Source organism: Leptosomus discolor, chromosome 12 (assembly GCF_034619465.1).
Source record: "Leptosomus discolor isolate bLepDis1 chromosome 12, bLepDis1.hap2, whole genome shotgun sequence".
Taxonomy (NCBI): domain Eukaryota; kingdom Metazoa; phylum Chordata; class Aves; order Leptosomiformes; family Leptosomidae; genus Leptosomus; species Leptosomus discolor.
Window position 1 is genome coordinate 579,821 of NC_141402.1, and position 18,216 is coordinate 598,036.

The window sequence follows — 18,216 nt, forward strand, 5'->3', positions numbered from 1 at the left end:
GTACTAGCAACCTGCACAGGAGAAGACCACGGTCCAATACTCAGCCCCTGCATTACCTGGTCTTCTACAGAAGCACAGAAACTTTACACGGTCCAGTGCCTGACCCGAGGATTGCTGCATTCATGCGGTGTGTCAGTAGGGCTGCGGACTGACAGGTTTGATTATGAGTTTAGAAACCAGCGTCTGCAGGGAAGGGCCCTGAGCAGGGGACTGAGCCGCACTGGGGACTGGAAAGAAAAACATCCACTCCTTCATCAGCTACAAAAATAAACCAGCTCATCAGAATAACAACGTCGCCTAACTTCAACTCTTCAGTTGGTTTCCTATTTTAATGGTTTCAAGCCATTTTGCCTGGGGTTCTTCACCAGTTGCTATTTTTAATTTCCAGAGTTAAATGGAAAAACAAGTATGGCAAGGAACAAGAACAACCAAGAAGAGGGTTTTGTACAGCCCCAGTCCTGTAATTACATCTCTACGGCTCAATCACCGCTGAATGAGTCCCGGCCAGCTCAGCTGAGCTCCCGCCGGCACCGACGGACCAGCCCTGCCTCCTCTCACCTGCAGAACCCGCCGCAGGCACCCACGAAATCACACACGTATACACAGACGCGTATCAACCAGGACGGCAGGCAGCGTAGCTTCACTGGTGGCAGCTGAGCCGAAGGCCCGACGGCCCTGGAGCCTTAACGCGGAGCGTGCTGACAGGGGCAGAACCCCCCGCTGACTGCAGCGGACGTCAGTGAGGGCGCCGCGGCCGTCTCGAACGCCCAGCCTGCTCTTCCCATCCAGGCAGTACTCACGCTGTTCACAAGGAAGATTATTTTGAAACAACTACGATAAAATGGCCTCTCCAGCTATCTCTGTCCTAATCCGGATCTGCTACGAAATGCAGAGATTCTAGAGGAACATCAGTTTCTCTGACTCCTAAATATTTGCATTTTAAAAAAAAGCATTGCTAAACCCACAGTAGCTCCATGCAGACAAGCGCTGTGGTATTTTCTGCTTCTCCAAGTCCAACAGAGAGAATTAATGTTTTCCCATCCACCTCCCAGAACTGCACTGACTGCAATTTTAAAAAGCACCAATTATTGACAGTCACAGCGTGTGTTGGCAAACAACTGCCTGTCCCAGGATGAAATGGAAATGAAATCCATTAAATTACCAAAGAAAGGGAAAAACACTGCAGACAAGGAACGGATCTGATGCCATCAGACCCGCCTCAGGTGCTGTCCTGGCAGGACAACTACCCGGGCCGCCAAGGGAATCTTGCTTTGCTTTCTGATGTTGATGTTGGGACCACGCTGGCCCTCAGTCAGGTGGGCACGTGGAAGGCTGCCCTCGGTGAGAGCCTGAGGGAGAGACCCAGTGCTGGGGGTAGGCCCACCGCAGGCCCGGCCTTCAGGTGGACTCACCAGATGCACGGGGATGTTCTGTTGCTGCTTATCATACCAAAGAAGGAAAGAGAAGGTAACTCTGCGTGACTTCTTGTGACACCGGTAAAAGGACAACCCCCTGCCATTAACGGTTCCTCGATGAAACAAAGGAGGAAACAGCAACGCTATCGCAGGGCCAGGAGGAACGGAAAACTCCATCGCAGCAAAGGATGGACGCTGCGTGCAGTGGGATGAAAAAGACATCTCGGCTCATGTACCAGCCAAGAGCAAGTCACTCACCTGAGCAAACGCTGGGCTACCGACGGGTGAGCAGTGAGCCGGCCGCCGTACAGCTCCGAGGAAGCCCACTGCATGATGGCCTCGTGCATCCGGTACTGCACCGTCAGCATCTTCACAGTCTTCTCCCCGTACCTCTCGACGAGACGCTCCATCAAGCTGAGTGCAAGGCCCTTGGCAGCAGCCCTGCGTGGGAAGAGCGAGTCAGAAGCGGAGCCTGGGTGTTCCGAAGGGACGAGCTACGGCCCAGCCGCGCCCCTCCGCGGCCCAAAGGCCCGGCCAGCGCCTCGCTGCAGGTGCAGCCTCGGCAGCGCTGCGGCTGGAACTGGACACCCGCAATACCTACTCTGGGCCTGCTGAGCCCCCTCTGGGCCTGCTGAGCCCCCAGCTTTGCTGGGACGGCGTCGCCTCCCTCGCTTCCCTACTCCGTGTCGCTTGGGGACCAGCAGGCGGTGGAACGGGAGCAGGAGAAGGCTGCAGGGTCCCAAGCGCTACCTTTCAGCGTAGGCTCCCCAACAGGGTGAAGACCCCCAGGGACAGGCTTCTGCCTTGCACGGAGAGCGGGTCAGCTTGAACACGTCAGGGTGGAGAGGCGCCTGCTTCCCTGTCCCGCGGGGAAACGCCACTGTACTGCAAGAGATGCCGCTGGTACCGGCTACCCCTGCCGGCGGCAGGCACTTCTCCCACCCAGATCTGCTCAGTGCGGCTGGAAGAAGATGAGCGAGGATGCCCAAGGTGTCTACTTGGGGAAACGGCTCCAGAACAAAAGCCTCTTCCCCTGTAAGCTCATCCCACCAACACCCTCAGTCACACCGCTCACGACCAGCTCCAGACACTGCGTCCGTCAGCGCAACGTTACACTCGCGTTACCGCAAGCTCAGCAACGGCGCTGGAATCACCCCATGCGTTAGCAGCAGAGCTCGACCCCACGTCTTGAAACACCTGATGTCAACACAGCCAGACCTCGCTAATGCTTCATCCAGACGCTCGCCGCTCAGGCGTTCTCACTGCTCCTTGGCCGCTCACCCCAGACGAACGTTTTAATGCGTTTCAGCGCTTATTGCTTTATTGCCCATTAAGAAAACCAACACTCCATCACTGCTGGCAAAGGTCCTGTGCTTATATCTGTGACATAAATTAATAAAGCTCCTAATGAAATAAGCCTTTCAGGAGCCTAATTGCTTTCTCTTCGCCGTGCAGAGAGGGTTTGTTAGGACCACTGCCTAGCGGTACCGTCTGGGGCGAAGGACAAGAGCCGTTGTGCTTCGATTTTGTGTTTGGAGCATTTCAGAGCATAAAGAGCTTTTTCACGCTGTGCATCCAGCGCCTGGTACAGTACTGTGGTTCATGGCGAGGGGTTCTGGTCGCTCCCAGAACACAATGAACAAGCGCAGGGATGATGAAATGACGATAGAGAACAGTTTGGGAAAATTATTTCCATCAAGGCCAAGGGGCACAGCACGCATCCAATTACTGCCGTGGGAAGCCTTGCATTACTACGTGGCACCACAGCGAGTGTCTTGTTCAGTGTACTGCCCAGCCCCGTCGTGTTAACAACACTGCACTCGGTAAACACAACAAGAGGCTGCAAATTCATTAAAACTGCAGAAAAGAAAATTGAGGGTAGATCTTTCTGCGAAGTCGAGTCTCATTAGCCCTCCTTGCTGAAGCACAGAATGCAGCCCACGGGGCAAAACCAGGTCACAAACTCTGGATGGCCACAACTGCAGGAGACGGCGCTGCTTTTCCAAAGGCTGCCGTGACACCAACGAGCTCAAACACCACGGAGAGGCGCAGAAGCCAGGAGGAGGACAGGCGGGTTGGCAATCAGGAACCGCGCCGTACGCCACGGAGGTTTCCAGCTGTGCTGTGCGTCTCGCTGCTGATCAGGAGCCGCGCCGAGGCCGGCCGGGAAGCCTCCACAGCTTCCCAGCCCCAGCACTGCTACTGCCATGGCGCGGATCCCCTGGGCAAGGAGGAGAGGGAGCGGCCTTAGTAGGGAGAGCTGTCTGCGCTCGGGTGCCAGCACCCGCCTGAAATAGCCTTTCCCGTAGGAACGGCCCTTCCTCCCGCCCGAGCGGGGAATACGGGGATTCAGAGCCCACCTCTCGCTTGGCCTTTGCCTAGAGCGGGACCGCTGTCACCAAGATAAAAATGCTTCTGGTTCCTTCCACTGGCCTTCTCCTCCGGACAGGCTAACGGCAAAGCAGGTCACACACTGAGCCACCCACAGGAGATCTGGGGCCAAGAGGGCACCAGGAGGCTTTAACTGCCCTGACCAGCCTCGCCTGGCACCCACACCCCCTGCCCACGGCCCCCGCTCAAGCTCAGCACTGGCCCTTCTCTCCCTGCCTGAGTCGTGTCTGAGCTCTGTCTCCCGGCTGGAGGCACCTACGGACCTTGGATCTATGTTGCAGGTCACTTCGATCCCGTCTCTTGCTGTATCTTCTAGATGGATCCTGGACCCATGTCACGGCTTTGTTGCCAGCCCAACTCCTGAAGGGACCCCCCGGACGGACCCAGACCTGGTTCATAGCTTGCTGGAGCTGCGGATGAACCCCAGTACCAGCCCTCGGCTCTGCCCAGTGTGCGCAGACCCCACGGGACTGCGTCCTGGTGACGATGACACCGCTCCCGGCCTTTGCTGCTGCCAGACGCCGGCTGTGTAAGTCACATCAGGCTGCTCAGGTGGGAAGGGAGGACACCAAAACAAGATGCTCTCCAAGCCTTAAAGGGATGCAGCAGGCTCAGCGGCCCCTTACCACCCAAAGGTACCTCCGGTTTGCTTTTGCCCTTCACTCCCCTCCCCTGGCTCACAAATTTGTGCAAATCTGAGAGCAAGCCTAAAACTGATTTTGATGCAGAATCGTCAGGAAAACCCCGGTGCTTTTTAACAGCGAATATTCTGAAGCGTTTCTTGTAATGATCTCCAGTAAAGCATGGGGGAGGCATTAAACCTCACAGCAAGCCTTAGAAATGGTGCTCTCCTATACACTAACAGCCCAGTTCCCACTGCAGGGATCTACATGAGGTTATATGTTGCATTAATAATGAGGGTAATTCAACTGCTTGAGAATATTTCACCTGTTAACAAATTTCCTATTATTTTACTGCTCAATTAATTCCTGCAATGGTCGATTTCTATGCCAACAAAATCATAAGAGCACCGAGCAAAAGGGTTTTTTTAAGCATCAGTTGCTTTAGAGAAATTAAATTGAGGTAGGAGGTTGGACAGACAGAATCACGCATCTGATGCTCAGGAGTATTTACTTTAAATTGCCTAAAGGAAAGCCAGGAAAGCTAAAATTACTGGAATAAGCCCACAGCAGCCCGTATTTGCTGCTAACCTGGTTTCACCTTGCTTCACACAGAGGAAAAGGCTGTACTTTGCTCGAATGCACCTTCTGGGGGCAGGGAGGCTGCCAGGATAGGCCCAGGGAGGGAGGATGAGGCCCTGCTGCTCCTCCAGGCAAGGCTTCCTCCCCCGGCTCTCGGAAGAAATGCTGCACATTAACGGTGACAGCTGTAGCCAAGTGGAACCAGGGATTTCAAAGGCTTTTGTGCCCACCCTGGCGTGACATGGCCTTTACGGGCTGGGCGTGAGGTGGTGTCAAGAATGATCATTACTAAGGGGAACAAAAGGGAAGTGCTTCCATGTAGGGATGGAGCTGTGCCCTCAGTCACGTCACAGCTTTTCTCATTCATCCTCTGGATAGCAGGTCTCCTCCCGAAGAGGCAGGAGACGTTGGTGTGACTCCGATCTCCACTGAACCCCACTGGATTCGGACAGCAAAGTCTGGAGAAGGATGTCGCTGTGTTTCCCTACCTCAAGAGCTCGGCATTAAGCTGTTGGATGGCAAAAGCAGGCTGAGGCTGCTGTGGCCACGCAGTGTCAGCTGTCCCTTGCTCTGTGCCCTGGGCTTTTCTACCCTGGTGTAGGTTCAAGAGGTTTCACGAACAGGTAAAGCAGCAGAAAGTGAGGCTGTGCAGAACTCCCCCTTTCTCTGGATATGGTAGATTTTTTTTTTTTAATCCTTACAAATATGATGGAGGAGGGTAGCTTGCTCCTTCCAGCTGTGGAGGCTACCAAAGAAAACCAAGGCCTGACACTTGCTCTTCAGCGGCAAAGCAACAGCAAATCCATTTGGACCTGACGTGCAAAACACCAAAGTGTTGAGCACAGAGGACCAGCACGTGGATTTGGGATGGTGAAGACGTCCAGACTGACTGCTAACAAACAAGACTGCAAAATATTCCTGTGCTTGTCTAAGAAACTAGCTGAGAGCAAGAGGTCTGACAAGTATCTGCAGATATCTGAAGGGTGTAAAAACAAATTAATAAATCAAAGCCATGATGTGGAGACAAATTAATTAGGATGTCGGAAAAGGAGGGAATAAGGACTAAAACGAAAACAAGGAAAACAAACGTTCCTGTCAGACAGCAGAAAGTGTCCTGGCACTGAGATGCCCCCTGGGACCAGGTCAAAACCCAGCAGAAGGCTTGAAGCTGATGTCCATGAGCTCTGGAGCGGGCTGCCGAGAGGGGAACAGCGTGGGACCGGCATTTGCCATCGCTGGGAGGTCTTTCAGAAGAAACACGTCCAACACGGACAAGATGTAGGTGAAGGTACTGTAAGGTGTGTGGGGATGCCCTCTGCATCCTGAGATAACTCCAGGTATGTCAAAAAGCAAGGCAGAGGAGCGCCCTCCAGACTCGCCACCAGCACTCCCTTAGCCTCAAGTGGAGAAACCCCTGATGCTAAAAACTGATCAACGCTGAAATCCAGGGGGGAGGACGCAGGTGACAGGAAGGCAGGTACAGCAGACAGGGCCCGGCTCCCCGCGCTGAGCACGTGCTGTGTGGAAGCCCAGCTGTCGGACCCCGCTTGCGGTACGGCTCCCACAAAGCATCAAGGTATTCCTGTTGAACTGAGCCTTCCTGCCCAAGCAGGACTGACTTCACGTACCGTAGCACCAGACGAGCCTCCTGTCAGCCCAGATCCATCCCGCTAACTTTAGACCCTTCGCTGAGGCCCTGAAAATAGGAGTCCACCCACTCCAGGTCTGCTGTCTTCAATGGAGAAGGGGAAGGTGGGTGGAAGGGTTTGAGTCCTCTGCATGAGTCATCCCTGGAAATAGCTCATCGTCCTCCATTAGCCAAAGAGGAGATGGCAGGTGATTCGGTGCCTTAATTAGATCTCTGGGAATACCTAACAAGATGGAGGAAGAAGGACGCTGCCTTTGTGTGGCATCTCGCAGCCTGCAGGGACTGCGAAACGCACGAAGCGGTGCTCTCCCGCGTCTGCTTGGTTTGCTCCGCGCAGGGGAACGGGCTGGAAAGAGCAAAGCTGTGCTACCCGCCTCCTGCCGTCCAGCCAGCGCTTTCACTTGGGCACCAGTTCAGAACAAGGGCAGAGTTCAGACCTGTAAGGGAAAGAGCTAATAATTTTTAAAGGCGTTTATCTGAAAAGTAATTGGATTTCTCAAAATAGGTTGTTCTAATTGATCAAAGTTTGTTAGCTTTTGCAGTTAATTAGGAGGCTGAACCATGAGCTGCTCCAGCTGGACCTCACTGCACGTCTTCTCCACCACCGGCTGGCCGGGGGGTTTCACTAGACCACAGCAGAGCTTGAGGGAGAGAAACTCTTTCCTTTCAGCATCGGGCAGCTTTGCTTCCTGCCAGGGCAACACGTGTCACCCCAGGTATTTTCCGCAGGACAAATACTCCGCGTTGTGCTGCTTAAACCCTTCGCAGTCCAGGAGCCCTCTGCACCACAGAGCCAGCAGAGTTGTGGGAAAGAAGAGAAAGAAACTTTGCTATCCCCAAACAGAGGTGAGGACTGGAGAGGAAGAGTCCAGATCAGCGCCTGCCCCATGAGCACCCGCTCTCGTTTCTGCAGGTACAGTTAACACCCACCAGTGGGCCCGTCTGCACCGGGTGGCTGCTACCCAGAGCTCCCACCGAGATGAAAGGTAAAGCACAAATAGCTCAAACCGCTTTATTTTCCACTTGTTTCCCTGCATTCTCAGTCTTCTGAGAGTCAGCCACCTGAGCAACGGGCAAAGCCTGCAAATACCCGATCTTGAATCATTTTACTTAACAAGATGTCAGCCTTCAGAGGTGAGGGGAAAGGCAGGGGAGATGGAACCGCAGACAAACGCCAGGCTGGGGTTCAAGACACCTCGCTCAGTCCTAGCAGCCACCACAGGATTCCTGTGTGACATGGGATGACATGGGGAGAGTAACCCTTCTTCCCACACTGTCTCTCATGACATACCACTGTGCCTCACACAGCAGGAGTTTCCCAGTGCTAAACTAACCTAGTGACAAACAGAGAGCTGGGTTTTCTCTGGTTCCCTCCTGTGTGGCTTCTCTTGTAGCCACTACTCTGGTTGAGTTCGTACAACGGCTTTCCCCTGCGGGCAGGGCAGGAACAAACTCAGGTCTCTGCTTTGTTATTTATGTCGATGCAGTTGGAGTTCTCCCAGACTTCCACACCTTGATGGATTTGCTGCACGTTCACTAACAGGCTCCAAGAGTTACTCGGGGAACCGAGAGGCCCGGCTGGCGCAGGCAGCACCATCGCAGCAGCTTTGCCTTTTGGGCTAAAGCAGAGACTTGCCTGGGGAGCGGCAGCATTTGAGAGCTCAGCCCATCATTCTTCCCCGTAAGCTGAAGTCAGCTCGGCTTTTTGCACTTTATCTTCCAAAAGGCAACTGTCTGCGAGGCGGAGCTCCGGTGACTGGTGTCTTGTCTGACCAGCGCCAGGGTCGTGGACCTGCTGATGCCTTGAGCGGTAATTTTGTTTAATGTAGCAAGTTTTTCAGATCATAATTTACTGGTAAGCCAGGCCAAGATACAAATCTGTCAACACTGCTGATTCAGACACACATTCTCTCTGCTCTGTTTAATTTTAAATCTATTGAACTTTAGGAAGGGCAGAGAGTGACACAGTGTTTAAACATCCCGAAGGTTTCTTGTCCAAAAAGGATTACCCCCCAGGGGATGGGAGCTGACCTAACAACTGACTTCCCTGCACAGTGGGTAGCCCTGCCGAGGCTGGAGAGCCAAAACATCTGACCTCTACCCACACTCTGTCTTCATTTCATAAAGACCAGTTCTTTGTGCAGCTGGGGTTTTAAAAACACAGGAAGAAAACATGCAAAAAACACACCAAAACTGTCAGGCTCTTTCTAAAGAAAGACAATGGGAACAGCAAGGGCAAAAACCTTGGTCCACGTCACACCCACAGGACCTAAGGAGCAAACCAGTGTTTCTGACGGAGCGCATTAGGATCACCTGTGACCACCGGAGAGCTGCAAACCAGGGGCGGCTTCCCACTGCAAACGAACTCAGAACTGAGGGAGAGAAAAGCCCAGCTTCTCAAGCAGGACTGGGAGGAGATCCAGGAGCTCTGCAGCAGACAGGTCCTACCAACGAGGCGCTTTTTTGCCGTTGACTCCACAAGGAGCACCAGCAAAGGCTCCTGGCAGCAGCCATCACGACAGAGCAGAAGAAAGCAGCTGGGCAGCGGTATCATGTTTTTGGAGCTCTTCTGAAGAAAACCTGCTTCAATTCAAAGAGGGGCCAAAACCGACAACAGTTGAGTGTTAGTCCTGTTCACCCACAGTACGAGTTGGGATTTCTACTATGTTTTGCCCCTAATCTGACTGTCCTGGGAAAAATAAGTCCGCAGGCTCTGTTCCCGGGGCTGGGCAGCCCTTTCTGCCTCACTAGCACGTAGCTGCCGCCTTGGACCCCAGTGACTGTCTGGGGAGTCTTTTCATCCACCTAAAGCTTCTGGTCTTGGCAATCAGCGTTGCTGTGGCAGGAGCCTGAGATACGAACACGCGCGCTTCCACCGCCAGAAGCGTACGCGGAGGAAGGGCACCCAACTCCCTCCTTCTGTTTGTGCGTAGTGTGGAACAGCTCGCACAAGCAGAGAGAGGGGTGAAAACTCAAACCAGTGCCACTGCTCAGAATGGCAGCTGAGATGAATCCTGCTGGCTGAGGACAGCACGAAGACTGGGGCATTACGCAGCTACGACACTGTCTCTCTGGTGGAGATGAGCCTTATGCATCACTTAAAGAAAAGAACAATAACCCTGAAATTAGAAGGACCAAACTGCAAATTTCTTCTTGCTAGTAACCGGACACTTCCTCCAAAAAGCACCTTGCACATCAGGCAAGGAGCTCTTCTCTACTGGGAATAATTTCATTATCTGACTCCAGATTAAACCAATTCCCTGCTAATGCAAGCAAGTGAGGCTCTAGCCCCCAACTAGCCCCTGACTGCTTCTTCCCACGCCAGGCTAACAAATCTGTTGTCTCGGCACAGGTTACAGCCTCTCTCCAGCTCCCCACCCTTGGCTAGCCATTTGGCTTCTGCGTCGAGGTAAAATGATTTATTCCCGATTTACAGACGGGGAAAACCTAGGCACAGAGACACAGCCTGCAAACTCCCAGCAGACCAACAGCGAGACCAGGAGGGCAGGGGGCTCTGGATGGGCTTTCTGCAGTTCACCAGCCTAGATCCTCCACCAGACGGGGGAGGAGTGTGCTTATCACCTGCCAAGGTCTGCAAAACAACAAGCATTTGGGCAGCTGGTAGCGGTGAAACGAGAAGATGACGCAGCGCCTCAACGTTATTTGCAGCATTTCTTAGTCACCTGCTGCGAGCCGCTGCCTCCCTTGGAATTTTCATTTCCCTTGTTCAAAATCCAAGTGAGATTATAGATATGGATCTTGCTCATTATTTTTTGGACGCAGGAGAGAAAATTCACGCAGCCAGCCCTATGTCTCTGCTGCTGCACAGCGACGGTTCAGTAATTCCAGCTCCAGAACCAGACAAACATGCGCACAGTGATCGTTTAAACTGCCCAAAGGCTCCCCAGTACTACCTGCAGTAGCCCCCTCGAAGCACAGGCAATTTACACTACCCTCAGAGCTTTTCCACGAACTAATTGTTCTTAATACAACTGTTGTAGGTATTGTGAGGTTTCATAATCACTGTGGTGCGTGAGATAACGCAGCCTCTCGGTGAGCCAGCTCCCACATTAATACGTTAAATACATAAATGTGGAACCACAGAAGCAGAATTTAATAAAGGGAAGAGAAGGCTCAGATTAAACTGAGTATGAGCCTGAATTCACTCTACAGAGCCTGCAGTCAGCAAAGAGGAGGTAAACCAGGCCACCCTTCTCGGCAGGCACAAGGAAACCTCATGTAAAAAAACAGATCACCTTTCTTAGAAACAAACATTTAAAAGTTGATCTATAAATACTGGTCAGTGAAATCAGAATTTGTGTGTCTGTTTTGTTCACGTCCTGTTTGCTTACCGTTTCACTAGTCTGAATGGCCGGTGAGACTGTTCTAAACTGGGTTTTGAACAACTTTCCTAACCACTCTGAAAATTACTTTGCATAACAGAGAGAAAACGCAGAATTCAAACACAGTGCTGCTAAGCAAGAGGAATTGAAAAACTATCTCTGCTGGTGACACGTCTCTCAGGAACAACATCTGCCATAATACACACAACTGTGAGCCGCCCAACAGCAGCGCCCAGAGGAAGGACCTCTTCTCGCCAGAGAGAGCCCAAAGCAAACAACACGAGCTCAGCGCACCGAGCTCTTTGGAGCCGGGGCGTGTTCCAGGCGGCGACGGAAGGATGCAGCAGCACACAGAAAGCGACTGTCCATCCCCCAGCAGCACCACCCGGGACACGACCCTGATTCCCTGCGGTTTATCTCGGCAGAACCTGCCCCTTGCGCAGAGGCCACGGCAGTGACGGGGGGGTCCCCGCAAAGGCTTTCTGAGCAGAGCTGTTTCCATGATGCTGCAGAGCTGCCTCTGACACGCCCAGGGTGGCAGATCTCCCCGAAACACGGTTCGGCACGAGTTTCTGCCCGTTCCTCCTGCCTCGCTGCGCTCGCCCTCCCTGTCTGCCTTGCTTTTCCCGCAGAGGATCCTCTCCCCTGTGGGCACACGGCTGCTGCGCCAACGTGGGACAAGGGCAGAAGGCACCTCGGAGAAGGCGGGGACTCCAGCTGCTGGATCACGCTCCTGACCCGAGCGCAGCTGTGTTTCGAAGGCAGGCAGCTCCCTGCCACGCTCTGAGCAAGTATTCCCGCTGCACAGGGCCAGCAGCGGGTACAGAATCACCTTCCGCCTCTGAGGTTTGCTGCAGCAGCTCTACCAAGGTTGCTCCTACAAAACTCGATCCAAGGCGGGGACTCCTGCAGTCACGTCACTGCTCCCGCGCGGATGAGAGCCTTGCAGGCAAGGTGCACAGCCCTCTGAGAACTCCTGGCAGCCCCGGAGCGGGGCCAAAGGCTGCCTCTCCGAGTGCTCTCCCTGCCTGCAAACCCAAGACCCTCGCCAGCCCTGGAGCGGTTGCCCAGCAGGCCCTCACGGGCACAAAAGGCGACTCTCGAGGGCCATGCTGACGGCACGCGCTTTGCTGTCAGGTGCCTCCCTCGGTCGGCAGCAGGTAAGAAAGCCTGCTCAGACGGAGCCGCACCAAACTTTAAGCGGCAGCCACCAGTAAAACAGGTCTGACGCAACTCTGGCAGCGTGACCCAGCCCAGCTCATGGGGGTCACCAATAAACAACCCACATCAACGAAATGCTTTGACACTCGAGGCGTTCAGCGCATGTGGCTGCCTAAATCACAGCAGGACCCGGGACGGCAAACGGCTCCTTACTTGTGAGAGATGATGGTGGGGGGAAGCTGCTTGTGATCCCCGGCCAGGATGCACTTCGGAGCCTTCAGCAGAGGTATCCAGCAACTGGCTTCCAGGGCCTGAGCACACTCGTCTATCACCACGAGATCAAAGTGGTTTTCGGGAAGCAGCTTCAGTGGGCCATCGGAGGAAGCGCCTGATTCAAAGAGAAGGGGCGCAGCTCAGCAGGGAGGCACAGCAGAGCAAGCAGGCTGGGTTTGAAACGAACCCCACGTGCTTGAATTGTGATTGAGGGAGGCAGGTAAAATCACGTTTCTTCACAGAGACCTAGAAATTCAGCTCTGTAGGCCGTGCCAAATCCGTATACGTTCACAGGTATACGTCAGAATTGGTTTTGCCAGTTTCTGCTTGTCCTTTTCTGCCCTGGCATCTGGGCCTGAAAGCTTCCAAGTATCTTTGAAAACAACAGTGAAACGACAAACAGAACAATATGCTCGAATACTTCACCCAGAGCAGGAGCAGAGCAAAAGGACTAATGAACACCCACTTTCCTTCTGCCCTCAGATGCAAACAAAACCAAAACCGAAAGGCTGACGGGCTTGAGACTCGCCTTGGCTGACGCGCCGAGGGACACCCCAAGAGGGAAAGATCAGTGGGGACTCTGCTGGCCCCGGCTGGGCTGCTCTGCCCTTCCCCACGGCAGCAGGAGAAGGGAAAGCCCAGGAGACTGTAGTCAGACAACCACAGCAAGGGCTGTAACGTCAGCCCAACGACCCTCACACGCGTCCTGCTGTAATTCAGCCGTGAACCGATGGTGATCTGCACGCTGAGCAGAACCGTGAATTTCAGAGGCACCAAAATATCTCTGCAATTCGTAAGAAAAAGGGATGCAAAAGGAGGAGAGGAGGGTTAAGAAGCCACCATGCCAGACAGGGCGATTTCTATCCACAGCGTTCACAGAAATGTTTTTTCAAAAGCTCCTGTGCTATCGCAGCGTAGCTCCGAAAGCAGCTCCCGTTAGGGGTGATTTACTTTGCCACTGTAAATCCTGCTGCCTCTACAGCTTTGCATCGGTTCAGATGTCACAGTTTCTCGACTGAGACACCACGTCTTCCTTTAACAAACGCTTTCCCAGCCTACATGAATCAACCCTGGTAACAAGGGGCGTGTAGCTTGAACTCGACTTTTGCAATTTCGTCATGCTGAAGGCGGAAGGAAAAGAACTAAGCAGAAAGGTTCCCTCTATCTAAAAAAGACTGCACCAACGTGGCATGCAGCCATGCAGATGGTTTTCTTCCCTTACAGCCTTGCAGCTTGACTTGAGTTTATCGAACTCCCATTAACTAAAGGTCACTGGTGTCCCTGTGTGTTGCCATGATTAAATTCTCTCTCTGCTGCACCTAGCAACAGAGCAGCTTGGCTTACGGAAATAATAATTCCCATCAAACTCCGTGGTTTCAGACAAACACCAAGATTGCTTAACTGAGGGAAACACAAAATCCAAACCCCTGTTTGTCCACCGCCTTGCGCTGAAGCAGGATTGCACAGGCAGCCGCAGGGGCTAGCAAGCCCCAGAGCCCCGGGAGAAAAATCCCATCCCATCAGCACAACGGTCAGCACAAAATACCAGTTTTACTGAAAAAGGGAAACCTCCCTCCTCCTGTCTTTTCAGGCAAAGTTAAAAGGAGTGAGAGGCCGGTTCCCAACAAATATTGCTCTGGAAGGATTTATCTTTCCTTTAACCTTCACGACTGACTTGTGAACGCCCCGTGAGGCTTTTTTCTGCCCTGACATTATTGATGTTTCCCTTCAGCAAATAACCCTTGAGCAATCACATCTGAAGGTCATACGTGGGCCCTGGAGTATTGTACATCTGCTCTAGAACAGCACTTCAGCGTGTGCTAAACTGCCAGCACTTCTGTCCCCCTTCGATCGCGAGGGTGCGACTTCCCTCCCTGCAGACGCAGACGTGCCCCCAGGCGCTGCCTGGCGCACACCCGGCACCGCTCCCCACCTCCCCTGTGGCTTCCAGCACGCCGGGGACTGACAGAACTACCAGAACACCAGGGTACGGAAACGTGCTGTCTTCGACCAGGCGTGGAAACGATCCAAGCAGGAAAGGCTCCCTGTGCCTCAGGACACCAAGGAGCGGATCGCACACCTCGCAGCGCCTGGTCACCCGCGGGAAGCTCAGCGTCTGCTCAGAACTAACGACGACGGGCCACGCTGGCTCACACCACAGGCCCTTCTAGACCCGTATTCTCTGCTGAACAACAGCATCACGTGCCAGAGTGGAAGCAGGGAGAATCCCCCTGTGGAGGCCTTTGAGAGCTTGCAGCAAACTCGACTGAACTCCCGGGAGCTTGGCGCAGGAAGACCGAGTCTCCGTGCTCTCCCAGCAGGACGCTGCATTGCAGGGCACACGGTGTGTGGGAGTCCTGGCAAGTGAGGTAAAATTCTGCCAAGGAAACAGACACACACCTGTATTCGTGGCGAGGACAACACTGGCACGGGTCAGGGCTGCCGCCATGGCAGTTTCTTCTCGTTCCTTCAGCTCCTTTCTCAGTGCCTTAATCTCACCGAGAAAATGGCTGCGCTCTCCCTTGTCTTGAGCCTTTTTGGTTTTTGCCTATAAAATAGAAAAACCAAGATAAACCAAACTGTCTCTAGTCCTAGGGACGTGTCCAGCTTCTCAGATAACCAAGAACCTGGGTACAGCACGGCTTCTCTACATCCACCACGATGCACTGGCTCATCATAACCAGCCCCACAAAACCTCGGTTGCTCTTCCCTCTCCTGCCAGAAAGCCCCTTCCACAATCTGCTGCTTGAAGCATCCAGAGTATTTCTGTCTGTGCAGAAGATGAACTGTATCAATACAACCCCAGCCTCCGAGCATGAAGCAGCAACATGACAGTACCGCTGCCCATCAGACCATCCGGGAGCAGCAGGAGTAACACCACCACCCGGGGTCCCGCCAGCGAGTTCTCAGACTTAGTTGGTCCATCTTAAACTCCTCTGGCTGCACATTTTGACAGCCTTGAATTGTGAGCATCAAGTGTTGAAGAGTAACTCCCTGTCCTTCAGTCCTCTGTTCAGCCCTTCCCGCTCTGCCCTCTACTCTCCCCACGCCCCAAAGACCAGCAGGGAGAAGGTCAAGTGCTCCAGTCCATCTGACGGCTGAGACTGTGCACCAGTCACAGCCTCTGGGCACAAAGCGGGGAGTAATGTATAATGGGGATCAGGCTTGATGGGGAAAGGGTCTTGTGCCTTTGCTGGGTGAGGAACCAGGACTTCCCATCTTATTCTGCTCCATCGCTTGGGGAAGCAGAGATCCTCTGGCTCCAAGTGACCTTGAAGCAAGAGGGCTCCCCGGGCCGACTGCACCACGTCCAGCCAAAGCAGCGGCTTTGCATTTTTAAAAAGGTGTCTCTGAGTTGCTGTAAATGATTCGAGCAATATCTAGACAGGCTCGTGGCTTTTTTTAGCAATGCCAATTAAATATATCTAACACATCAAATCATCACCACTGGTTGCTAGTGCTTCCCCGGCCACAGACCAGCAGCTACGAGACAAAGCCAAGCTATCGTTCCCTGCGAGTCACCTTGAGAAAGCCACCCACACCCTCAGATGGAAATTTGGGTTATTTCCTTGGAGGTAAGGCTGATGACTTGAGAAAGCTGGAAAGGTTGCAGACAGAAGCTTTTATAAGCGGCCAAACCAGTAAGACCTGGTGGTTCCTACAGTCACCTTCTGTATGGATGGATTCTCCAGCATCTAACATGGTTCAGCTCATACTGCAGCCCTTTTCCTAGGAAAGACATCCGTGTGTCTCGCTCCTCTACTCAGCCACCTGTTTTGGTCAGACCTGTAGGTATTTCGTACCCGTGAAACCTCTACATGTCTGCCAAGTGTAGTCAAAACCGGCTGCTGGGCTCAGAAGTTGCAGGGGAGGGATCACAGGCAGATAACGTGATCACACGGGCATCTTTTCCTTGGCTTGAACTAAAAGGACAGGGTGGGCGCCAGTCCTGGTATTGAGCTGAAGGGACAAAGCAGATTAGCATTGACTTTCCCTCTGCTAGAAACAGAGGCAGATTAGAGCAAACTGGTGGTGCCAGCAGGGCTGAGTTTAATGGCTGTTCTGCAAAAAAGATCTGGTTAGTGAACTATCAACAGCAACTGTTCTCTGAGGTTGGCTGGTGACACTAAAACCCAAACATCCGACTGACTCTCAGCTCTGAAAGCAGCTGAGGGAGCAGGGCGCTCTGTCCAGAGGTAACAGAGCACTGCCAGTCAGCCCCGAGGATTGTGCCTGGCATGCTGGGAGCCTGGATCCCACTCACCCCTCGTTAGGGCTCTGTGGGTGCCAGCAGGCTCTAATTGTCCTGATCTGACTCATTTAGGCCCCCACCCACTCATTGGTCTGGGAGCTGCATTTAAGGGCAGACATTGCTCCTTTTTTGAGCTATAGGGTTTGAATCCTGGGCCTGGCTTCCTTACTGGGTTGGCTGCAGGCCTGCCTCACCACTCTGGACCCGTCTGTGACCTGGGCTGCTGGTGGACCCTGCTAACACCACCGGGCTGCGCTGCCTTTCTGGCTCAGGTACTGCAGGACTGCCCCCTTGTTGGTGCAAAGAGTATCTTGAAGCTGATGTACTGGACAGCTTGGAGCCTGAACAGGTGAGGGAAGGAGATGTAATGGGGTAGAAAATGTGCAAAGAGTGTAGGGGGTTTCATTTATATTGTGAGTTCTCCTGTAGTTGGGGGTAGTGGTGAAGGAAAGGAGTGACAAGAGCCAAAATGTGGAGTGGACAAAGGAAGAAATTATTACAGGGGCACGTAGGGGACACTGCAGGGGAGAAACTGAGGCAGGATGAGGGAAAGGTGGGCCAGGACCTCAGAGGTGAGCTCTCTGCAGCCCAGAGAGAGGAGGAGATGCTGAGGAGTCAGGGCCATCTTCTGCGAAAGGCCTGATCACGGGCGGCTCAAAGCACTGCTAGGCAAGCTGAACTGCAGCAGCGTGTCACTGCTTGGGGTTTCGTCGGGTATTTCAGGGCAGAACAACCTTGGTGGCCAGTCCCTAACCCCCATCACCACGTACCCCTGGCTCTAGGGAGGAAGACAGGGACCTTAATGCTGAAGGCTCTGCCTTCTCCCTGTTTTCCCTTCCTCTATGGAAAGTCAGCGGGGACACACACACACACACCTCCTCCTGCCTTTCAAAGTGCCTCCCAAGGAGAGGAAAGGGAAAACTAACCACTAGTAAGAAAGATGAGAAATAAATTAAGAAGTAAAAAAAGGCTCGGAGCTGTGATGACAAACAGCTCTCCATCCCAGCAGGTAAGAACACCCCTCACGAACCTGCCTCTCGGCCACAAGCACAACTCCACCCACCCTCAGGTGCCCTCTCCTTCCCCTGCACCGTGTGCAAGAACAACCTGTCCGCCCAGTGACAGCCCCAGCCCCGAACACTGGGAGAGGCACGAGCCCCTTTGGGAAAGCTGCTGCCACAGGGGTGCTGCAGGTTGATGCTCAGGGAGCTGAAAGCCGTCTTGGTCGGCATCGCTGCGAAGAGCAAACGTGCGGCGCCTTCCTGACGCTTGGGCCAGGGTGACACGTGGGCAGGGGTGTGGAGATGCCCTCCTGCATCTCTGGTTGAGACAGACTCTCTCTGGACCTGACTGCATCTGCAAAATGGCTTCTGGACAATGCTGCCACCAGAAGGGGGAGGGGGAAAAAAAAAATCTAATTGGTATCAAAACCTATCATCTCGACTACAAGAGCTACTTTGTAAATTAAGTTTAGGAAAATTAGGTTGTGAAAGAAGAAATTAAGGATGCATTTTTATAGTGTACTCTGCTT

General features: G+C 53.3%; 1 protein-coding gene across 1 annotated transcript in view; it reads right to left on the minus strand.

Annotated features, from left to right (window-relative positions):
- The window catches only part of IGHMBP2 (immunoglobulin mu DNA binding protein 2), a 42,417-nt gene that overhangs the window by 12,151 nt on the left and 12,050 nt on the right, over window positions 1-18,216 (minus strand). Inside the window, exons 7-9 of the mRNA XM_086472067.1 lie at window positions 14,834-14,981; window positions 12,374-12,548; window positions 1,674-1,856 (exon numbers count right to left, since the gene is read on the minus strand). Of these exons, the coding sequence (XP_086328193.1) occupies window positions 1,674-1,856; window positions 12,374-12,548; window positions 14,834-14,981 (506 nt within the window). The remainder of the gene's footprint in view (window positions 1-1,673; window positions 1,857-12,373; window positions 12,549-14,833; window positions 14,982-18,216) is intronic.